Source organism: Pinus tabuliformis, chromosome 1_1 (genome assembly GCF_031772625.1).
Source record: "Pinus tabuliformis cultivar Carrire ecotype Pingquan chromosome 1_1, CPIR1, whole genome shotgun sequence".
Lineage (NCBI taxonomy): Eukaryota > Viridiplantae > Streptophyta > Pinopsida > Pinales > Pinaceae > Pinus > Pinus tabuliformis.
In genome coordinates this window covers 918,883,798-918,894,468 of record NC_142297.1, presented here as the reverse complement: position 1 = coordinate 918,894,468, position 10,671 = coordinate 918,883,798, and the positions used below count along the sequence as shown (strand labels likewise).

The following is a 10,671-nucleotide window of genomic DNA, read 5'->3' as shown; positions in this document are numbered from 1 at the left end:
ACACTCAATCCTAGGGCAATTCATGCATGTTTTCTTTTATTTCTAAAATATGTTTGTTTTAGTTTTAAGATTTCTTTATTTATTATTTTATATTGTTCAGGCTTCAATTATTCTACATTCTTTGAGTTTAGCATTTGAATTAAAGACATATAATGGAATGCATAATATAATCTGGTAAAGATTAAAAGGTTTTTTTAGTCTTTGTCGCTAATTAAGAAATATGACATATTGTACATCGATTTTCCAATGGCAATGATCAGTCGTATAAGGATATTGATAATAGTTTAAGCCAATATTCAGTTTTTTCATTCACGAGCTAAAAACTAGCCGATTGACATGGGATTGCACGGGAATATTCAGTATTTTCATTCACGACCCCTAGTTTTAAGAAGCATATTGTTCCGTGATCAAATAAAACTATGATTTTGTTTTTTCAGAACTAATATATTGAGTTTCCAATGGCGATCATCATCCGTATAAGGACATTGATAATAGTTTAAACCTGACAGGATATTGATATTAATTTAAACCTGACAGGCTTGCGTGGGAACATTCAATTTTTTTCATTCACGAGCTAAAAACCAGCCGATTGACATGGGATTGCATGGGAATATTCAGTATTTTCATTCACGGGCTAAGGGTGTTAGTTTTAAGAAGCATATTGTTCCATGATCAAATATAATTATGATTTTGCTTTTCAGAACTAATTATTTTAAGTTTAGCATCGATTAAAGTATATATTAGTTTAACATCGATTAAAGTATATATTACCTTATGATGAGAATTTTGTATTATTTTATAAAAGGTAAATCATTAATTTTTCTTTTTCACATTTTGGTGTTATGTTTTTACAAAATAAGTATAAGACAATAAAGTCTAAAAATGAGCCCCAGTGAAAAAATATAGGTATAATTATTAAAATTAGTTTATTGAATAAAGAAAAAATTGATATATAAAATTTTTATATTTTTGTTAAGTGTGATTCAATTTAAATGTATAATTTTTTTTTTTATAGGTGGGAAAATTTATTATAAATTAGTGGTCAAATTAGCATTGAAGGCAATTAGTGAATTGAAGTTGAATCATCACTCTTAATCAAGGAAAACAATGCTACATGGAATAACCCTTTGGTGGTCCGTAAAAGAGAAAGGTTCCACTCCTATCAAATACCTTTAAATCTTAGATCGTTAACATGTTTCCTTACTTCCAGAAAAAACGAACTTTTAACCAATCAAACACATTTTTAAGACATATTCAATATGCTAATCTGTAGCTTGTTACCAAAAGCACAAATCACATCTATATTCACTTATTATTAGAGAAGTACAATAATTGTCAAATATTTTTATCACAATTGAAAGTGATATAAATGAAAATATGTGAATTTAAAATGTCAATGTTGATTTATTTCTGGATGGTGCCTTTTATAATAGCTTTGAACTTCTAAGTCATTGGACAAAACTTTTCGTACACGTATTGGATTATTCTTCCAAGCGCATTTTAGGGGCAGGAAACAAGGAACATGGATACGAGAAATAAGGTACATGCTTCAATTCCAAAACCCCATTTACGATAGAAAAGACCTCAACTAATTATTATCAACCACGTCATCTATAGAACCCAATTAGATATGTATTGCCCATCGCACCAATCAATTGAATAAGATGGCCATTTGGTGACCTCTGAGCTTATATCAATTGCTGAGTCGCAGAGTATTGATCTTAAATCCAGAATATTCGGAAATCAGACGGCGGCTATATTATTCTCCCCGCTCTCTCTTCCATTCGGACTTGGTGACGGTTTCCTAGAAGTGCGTCTGTCTGTTAAAATGGGAAGATCTCCGTGCTGTGAGAAGGCTCACACTAACAAAGGTGCCTGGACCCAAGAAGAAGATACCCGCCTTGTCGCCCATATTCGAGTCCACGGGGAAGGCGGCTGGCGTTCCCTTCCCAAGGCAGCAGGTTTCTTGCTTTTTCGGGATTAACAGTTTCTTCGCCCCTACTTTTTCAATGGAATTAACATTTTTTTGTTATTTGCGATGAAAGATTTTGAGCATGTAACTTTGCTTCATATTTTTAACTGCAGGACTACTGCGCTGTGGGAAGAGTTGCAGGCTGCGATGGATGAACTACCTGCGTCCAGATCTGAAGCGGAGTAACTTTTCGGAGGAAGAAGATGAGCTAATCATCAGACTCCATTCGCTCCTGGGAAACAAGTATGTAATTTCATCGCCCCAATTGCTTCAGTCAATTCCCTTACTTAGCAGGACCGATACTTATATAAATCACCGATCTGTCATGTGTCGAGAACTTTCTATTTTCATGGCGTCTAATATCTGAAGTTTCAATTATGGACGAAATGGATAACAATTAATCTCTGAAACTGCACAGGTGGTCTCTTATTGCGGGGAGATTACCGGGGCGGACAGACAACGAGATAAAGAACCACTGGAGTACACACATCAAGAGAAAATTGTTGAGTAGAGGACTCGATACGCAGACCCATTGCTCCGTATGCCCGCCTCACAACAGCAGCACTGCCCTCAACTCTCCACCCGCTCCCGAGCACAACATTCCGGCGTTCCAGAGCAGAACGGCAGAGATAGAAGACTTCTTCCAACTCGAACGTTCGGAAAGCTCGCCGATCGAGTCAGCAGCTTCTACAGATACAGAGCATCCCCATACGGGCCTTAATCTTGATTTGTGTATGGGCTTGCCCTCTAATTCTGCCCCCGCCTGACTTAGTGGCACTTCCAGTGAATGTATGAAGCCTACTTAATTGAATTGGATTCCCAGTAGATGTAGAGTGAGTCCTATTTAATTTAATTGAATTATCATTTACAGAATTTCTTAAACATTTTATTTTTAGGTTTGAAATTATTTTTATGTTTGAAAAGGAGTGAGAAAGACATTATCACATTATTATAGTTTTGTTGACTTAAAAGATTAAGAATGTTGGTAATATGACAAATATTTTGATAATTAGATCCATTATTAGTATAAGCTAGAATATCTAAGAGAAAATATTTTTCATTTTCAATTCTCTAAGGATAACACAAATGATAAATTCTTTCATGCCATTATGTTTTGGGAAATGACTAATACTAAGATTCACAATGAAGCTCACAAGAATTAGTTATTATCTTAAAAATGTTAATTTTCTTCCTTAGTAAAGTAGAAAGACAATTCTCATTTTTGAGATTGATTTCATCCCCTCTTTATGATATATTAGTTTTTTTTTATAAAAGGACAACCATTAAACGTGTCAATGTAAATGCATCAATTGAGCAAGAAATAAAGAAGATGGATGACTATTTAATGTTAATTTTTTTGGTAATAATTAAGTTCAGAGGCGCATTCTACACTTGGGAAGATGTGTAATTCTTTCCATGCTCAAACTACACACAATCAATTTTAAAATAAAAATATATTTTCTTAAATAAAAAACAATATTGTCTAATAATAAATAGGTCTAATTCTTTCCATGCTCAAACCACACACAATGTATTTTAAAATAAAGACATATTTTCTAAATAAAAAACAATATTATCTAATAATAAATAGTTTTAATTAAAATTGTTATGAAACTTTAATAATCATACGCTCATTGTGCTTGGTTTATTGTTGATATTACAACTTATAAGAAGGAGATTGTAAAATTATTTTACACTTACAATCATAAATAAAATATTTGATGTCTATATAAAATAACATAACTTTTATCAATTTTAAATGAATATAAAGTAATTAAATGTCAAAACAATATTAAATTTTTACTTCTTAAATATATGGAAAATGTATAATTCTTATACTTTTAAAAATATTTCAACATAAAAAATTAAATTTTATATATAGATAGATAGATAGATTTCAAGTTTACAAATTTAAATAAAAATTCAAACCAATAAAATAAAAAATCATTTACTTTTAAAAAAAAGTAATAACAGGAAGATGTGTAATTCATTTAATTTTTTATATAATAATAATAATAATAATAATAATAATAATAATAATAATAAATCAATAGTTATAATAAATAAAATAGGTCAATATAAAGAGTTATATATTTTGTAATTTAAATAATAAGGTACATAAATGAAATATTTTAATGGCCATGTTAAACAAAATATTTAGTTGGCAATTTAATTGTTTTACATTTTAGTTGGCAATTTTGTTTGAAATCCAGTAGATATTTGTAGGAATTGCAAATTGAAGCTATGCACTCTACACAATCTAAGTGTCCAATGGGGATTTTCAAGGAACTAAATCCACATATGCATTCAAAAACATAAATTAAACAATGAAAAATTACACATACAAGATAGATATAAATGCTCTAGAGAGAAAGAACCTGTATAGATCCATCTTAACTGTGAATTTATCAAATGCTAAAAAGGGTGAAATATTTGGAGGTGCAATCCCTTTTATACATTCTAAAGGGTAATTACCACAATTCAAGAGATTTGACCCCTTTTAACACTTAATACCTCTTGGTTAGGATGAATCTATATAGGTATGATGTCAAATGTTCTCATCTAAATAATTTATTTGAGTTTGATTTATCTTTTCATCATATTAAACTTATAATTAATGCATTATTATAATTAAAACCAACAAAACAATATTAAATTTTCATTAGAAAAGAAAATGGCCAAAGGAAAAAAATAAAAAATATTCTTTCTATACAAATAATCTTTATATTTTAAATAATTTATTTTCCACTATTTTTCTTAATTTTGTTCGAAATTTGATAGAAAATTTTATGAAAAATCACAAGCTTAAATTTTCTATTTTATAAAGTTCAAATATCTTAAATATTTTCAAGAAATTGAAACCCTTTATACTATATATATATATATATATATATATATATATATATATATATAGACTATTTAGTAGTTGACTTAATTATTTTCTATATTTCCATTAAATATTTTAAATCTGTTATTAATTTTCGGAGGGTGGTGGCAACAATCTTGTCTTTGAGAAAAGAACTTCATACCAGTGTAATAATTCCATTAATATCAATTTGCTTGGGCACTCTTTACCTAGGGGATTAATTTCACAATTTTTTTTTGGGAAAATTAATTTTTTTTTATTTTTATTTTTATTAATTTTTGGGCAAAATACTAGAAAACGAGTTTTATATATATTTGTATGTGTAGTGTAACTTATAGACTAAATGGTCTTTTTCAGACAAAGATTGTGATTTTTGTTATTTAAAAGACATTTATGGATACATAAATAAATCAACCTCTGGGGCATTGGAATTACTTTCTAAAAATATCTCCTAGATTTTTGTTAAAATTAATGAGAAAAAAATGTCCTTTGAAAAAGTTAGTTCCTCTATTAATAAGACTAAGATATATATATATATATATGAGACTCATTTTTCATTATTTTTCCTGTTAATTTTATCCAAAAATTGATAAAAAATTTAAGAATCATAAATTTAATTTTTTTTATTTGCAAAGTTAAAGTGTAACAAACTAAAACATTAATACACGAAACTAGTTATATAAAAAGAATTTTTGGTTATCATTACACTTTATAAAATTCCTAAACACTTTGGGTTAGATGGTGGTGTAAGTGCCCATCCCTAGGATTACAGTCACCCCGTATGCAATAAATCCTCCCTTGCTGACACACTGTGGATAAAACCTCTCCATTAAGGTGGAAAGAACCCTAAGACCTTTCCATTGACACGACAGTACTTCATTAAATGTGAATGAGATTGGTTAGAAAGGTCTCGAATCCTGGTACTTGGACTCATCTCCACCGTTAGATCGAAGGAGATATACGGTCTTAATGTCTTGGAACTTAAACCGATGGGATAACGCAAACCTCATTGAGGTCAAGGGTCATTTGGTCATGCAAAGATGGTTGAATTTCAGCTCTGCAATAGAGGTCGACTCGGATGGCGGTATGGTGGGGTGGCACAACTTCCGTGCCCGAATCACCTCTATAGGCTCACAGGTATAGCGTAGAAACACCACCAACACCCAAATCTCACCTAATAGTTGAATATTTCCTTATATATATATATATATATCTTTGAATCACTCTACTCAGCTCATGTACAGGTAGAATTGTCGATCGCAGGACTCTGGCCCCAGAGGAATGCCTTTTGGGTTCATCTTGTAAACTAGAGATAATGGGCGATATGACCAGAGTGAATTCATATAAGGTTTATCCCTGAGAATCGGTAATGATAGTATCGTTCTATTTCAGGTGCACTTCCCCACCTGTTGCTCAGAAATTCTTCTTTCAGGTAAGCTTGCTCTCTATACCAGCACCTCTCAGTTAAATACTCTTTCGATTTGTTTTTTGGGCTTACTCTAAAGTGCTAAAACGTCTGCAGGTACATTCTGTCGCATTATATATGAATATACATACCCAGAAGGAGGTTTCAGAGTGAGACCACGTTCTTACAATGGTTATTGTCTTCTATTTCAGGTTGGTTCCCCTTCGACTTGCTTGGCGAATTGTTTTCAGGCGATAATCTTCATTTAGATGAAGGATTGTTTTATTTCCTTGTGTTAAAGTCTTAAGGCTTTTTTGCCAGCTGGAATGCTATGGCTTTTCATTGGAAATGCAGTTTTGGTTACTGTAAATAAAAAATGATGGGAAATAGATGCACTGAATCATTAGCACGATACTACTTTTTTGTAATGTCATTATGGGTTTGCCTACATATAATTTCACTGAGGGTTTATATAAACATTGTTGTGGTCATCCACTTTCAATTTCACTCTATTTCTTTTCTTTACATGAAGGCTCGTCGTCAGGGTTTTCCCTAATGTTTGGGTTGGCTGCCTGTAAACATACATTTGGAACATGGTCATTCAGTGTTGGACATTTATAATTTGAGTTCTTAATATTATCTTTGTTTTCTTCGCTAAAGTTCAGGATTGTCACCTCTGTTTTGATGGGATAAGCTTAGCTTTGGTAATGTATAGCTCTGGTCAGAGCACCATTAAAATTGAAATGGATAATGCTAAAACAACATCTTTTGAATGGGATTTCCATGGCTTGACATTCTTAGTATGTTTTTCATGATAAATTTGATTAGATAAGTACTTGTTAATTCCCATAGATTGACCGAATACGAATTCTGGTTCAATCACACAATAGACTATTAAATTTTCGTAAGACAATTTGTATTCAGAAAATAACAGGAATATTTGCTCTTCTACTGTAATCTGTTCTTTTATTTAAGTTCTAGAATAGCTTATGCATTTTGTTTCAATGATTGGAAATTAAATATTGTCATTACTTTTTTTATGCCATGACGTCTATAACTATCCGACAATACTGAAAATGTAATGAAAGCTAGTATGCCTATTATTATCACTGACAAAGTCTTATTAGAAATTCATTGGCATGTTAACTTGTTCATTGCGTAAAAATAAAGCAAATAATATTTTTCCTACTGATAATTATTAAACACAGAAACACTAATTATTTGTTTTCCTACTTTGCATGTAAACATGCACATGTTTCCTTTGCTTGGAAGTTCTCACCACCCAACCATGGATCTAACAATTACATCTAGAATCCCCCTTTGAGCTCTTCCAACTCCTGACAATGACTAAAATAGTCTAGTACCTTGGGCATCAGGACTATGTCTAGCCTCAAGTCTCATACCCTGGCTATTATCCACGGTCTTTTCCCACTAGTTAATTTATCTAGCTCTAGGAAAAACCATTCGTAGCATAGTTCCTTCTTCCACTTTTTCCCCTAACCCCTAGGGTTCTCTCATTTTTATTTTTGAAGGAAAAGATGTGAAATTTCTTGTAACTGTTTCAGGAGTTATTTAAATAATTCTTTAGTTCTTTTACAAACTGTTAAATTATTTTAATTAATAATTAACAAAATATGTTCTGGATTTTCAGCCTAATTCTTTTAACAATCCAGGTTAAAACATAATAAAATTGTCAGTAATAAGTAAATGTTGATGCATCCTTAGGTGTTACAGCTCCTCCCCCTTGAGAGGAACACCGTCCTTGGTGTTCTTTCCAAAAAACAGTGTCGGATAGGCTTCCAACATAGCTTCCTCCTCTTCCCAAGTAGCCTCATCCGAGCCAAAGTGCTTCCATTACACTTTAACTTGGGTGATGGCTCGTTTCCCCAAGACAGTTTCTCTCTGATCTAGGATACAAAGAGGCTCTGCCAAAAATTATCCCTCGGGTTCGACCTGCACAAATATAATATGCTGTCAGAATTCTTTTTTAAAACAACAATTTATAAGTTACTGATTTTATTATTTTATTACCTGTATATTCTCCCAGTTAATAATATGTTGAGGGTCATACACATATTTTTTTAACAAAGAGACATGAAAAACATTGTGGACTTGGATATGGCCTGGGAGTGCTAGATTGTATGCTACGAGTCCAATCCATTGCAAGTTTTGAACTGGTCCACAATACCGGGGTGATAATTTCGCACAACCCTTCCACTGTAAGGTACTTTTCCGAGGTTTGAATTTCAAGTATACATGATCTCCCAATTGAAATTCCTTATGAGATCTCTTCTTATCCGCATAAATCTTTTGCCTATCCTTGGCGACTTTTAAATTCTTATGGAGCCTTTTAATTGTATCTTCCATTTTGGCTAACATATCAAGACCCAGTGTTAGTCTATTGTTGGGGCTATTCCAATCTGTGGGTACCCTGCACTTTCTCCCATATAACACTTCAAAAGTTCTCATGCCTAGGGGGTCGTGATAACCGTTGTTGTAGGAAAACTCTACCAGGTGGACGTAGTCCTCCCACTTATGTGGTTGCTGCATAACAAACACTCTCAGCATGTCCTCCAGAACCTGATTTGTCCTCTCTGTTTGGCCATCCATCTATGGGTGGTAAGCCGTACTAAACTTAATCTGGGTACCCAATCCAGAGAAGAAGCTTTTCGAAAACGTGGATGTGAATTTTACATCCCCATTAGAGATTACTACCCAAGGTATCCTGTGTAGTGAGAATATCTCCCTCATAAATATGTCTGCGATCTCCATCGTCTTGTAGGTGGACTTTACGGGTTTGAAATGAGTGGTTTTGCTTAGCTTGTCCACTACTACCATGATTGAGTCATGCTACTTCTTAGTATGAGGTAGCCCGGTGATAAAGTCTAGCGTGATCATCTCCCATTTCCACTCAGGAATGGGTAATGGTTGCAACAGACCAGCAGGATGTTGATGTTCTGCCTTCACCAACTGGCATTCTAAGCATTTGGATAGATACTCAGTGACATCCTTCCTTAAGCCTGGCCAAAAGTAATGTTTTCTGATGGTAGAATACAATTTCTGGTATCCTGGGTGAGCGGCGTATGGATTCCTATGGAATTCATCCAATAATAATTGGTTGATAGAATTCTGGTTAGGAACATATATTCTATTTCTGAATGTTAGCAATTTGTTTAGATTAATACCATAATCTGACCCTTCCCCTTTTTCCTAAGCTTCCGAGGCTTTCCGCCAAAGAAAAGAATATTCTGTGTCTTTGAGAGATGCTTCTCTGTTGACATTCGGCAGGTTAGATCGTACTTGGCTATATTGCACTTCATAAATGCAATGTACTTTTATGCTTAGTGCATCGGCCACTTGATTTTCCTTCCCCTTAAGGTGCTTCATGTCAAAGTCGAATTCACTCAAGAATGCGATCCATCTAGCCTGTTGAGCATTTAAAGAAATTTGTAAGGCTGCTATGATCAGTTAATAACATAAATTTATTTCCTAGGAGCTAGTGTCACCAGATTTTGAGTGTGTGTACTACTGCGATCAACTCCAGATCATATGCAGAGTATCACTACTCATAATCCTTCAGTTTGTGTGATTCATAGGCTATGACCTTCCCTTCTTCTGTTAATACACCATCGACACCCTCCTTACTTGCATCTGTGCATACCACAAATGATTTTTCCGGATCTGCTACCTTTAGCACTGGTGCAGTAGTAAGTAATTTCTTTAACTGCACAAAACTTTGTTGACATTCCATTGTCTAGTGGAGGGCATGCCCATTTTTCTGTAGAGAGGTCATAGGAAAAGCTATTTTTTGAAAATCCTTTAAAGAATCGGTGATAATAACCTGCCAAGCCCAAAAAGGATATAAGGTCAGCAACATTTTCCAGAGTGGTCAATTCCATAATAGTTTTGATCTTTTCTTGATCCACTGATATTCCCTTAGTTGATATAACATGGTATAGGTACTGAATTTGACTTTTGTAAAAACCGCACTTGTTATACTTTGCGTACAACTGATTGTCTCGCAAAATTTGCAATACTATTCTCAAGTTCTTGTCATGCTCCTCCTGATTTTTTGAATAAATTAGTATATCATCAATAAAAATCAGTACAAATTTATCTAGAAATGGATGAAAAATGTTGTGCATCAGGCTCAGGAAAGTGGTTGGAGCATTGGTAACGCCGAAAGGCAGTACCAAAAACTCGTAATGGTTGTAATGAGTTCAGAATGCGGTTTTACAAATGTCTTCATCCTTTATTATTATCTGGTGGTAACCGAACCCTAAGTCAATTTTTGAGAATATGCTACCCCCTGCACTTGATCAAATAAATCATCAATATGGGGTAAAGGGTACTTATTTTTTACGGTTAGTTTATTTAGGTGACGATAATCAATGCATAGTATTAAGGTTTCATCCTTCTTTCACACAA

At 33.2% G+C, this 10,671-nt stretch overlaps 1 protein-coding gene across 1 annotated transcript; it reads left to right on the top strand.

Annotated features, from left to right (window-relative positions):
- Nucleotides 1–1,757: 1,757 nt before the first annotated feature.
- LOC149217412 (MYB31 transcription factor31-like) lies at nt 1,758–2,767 on the top strand. The gene is made up of 3 exons (XM_089391362.1): nt 1,758–1,961; nt 2,086–2,215; nt 2,391–2,767. The coding sequence occupies exons 1-3, from the start codon at nt 1,829–1,831 to the stop codon at nt 2,737–2,739; spliced, it is 612 nt and encodes a 203-aa protein (XP_089247488.1). The 5' UTR covers nt 1,758–1,828; the 3' UTR covers nt 2,740–2,767.
- Nucleotides 2,768–10,671: the final 7,904 nt, after the last annotated feature.

What these genes read in the sequence shown, in the direction of transcription:
- LOC149217412 (XM_089391362.1), top strand. Translation starts at nt 1,829, where the DNA reads ATGGGAAGATCTCCGTGCTGTGAGAAGGCTCACACTAACAAAGGTGCC. An exon ending in TTCCCTTCCCAAGGCAGCAG is followed by an intron (nt 1,962 to 2,085) that starts GTTTCTTGCTTT and finishes TTTTAACTGCAG; the next exon opens with GACTACTGCGCTGTGGGAAG. An exon ending in CATTCGCTCCTGGGAAACAA is followed by an intron (nt 2,216 to 2,390) that starts GTATGTAATTTC and finishes GAAACTGCACAG; the next exon opens with GTGGTCTCTTATTGCGGGGA.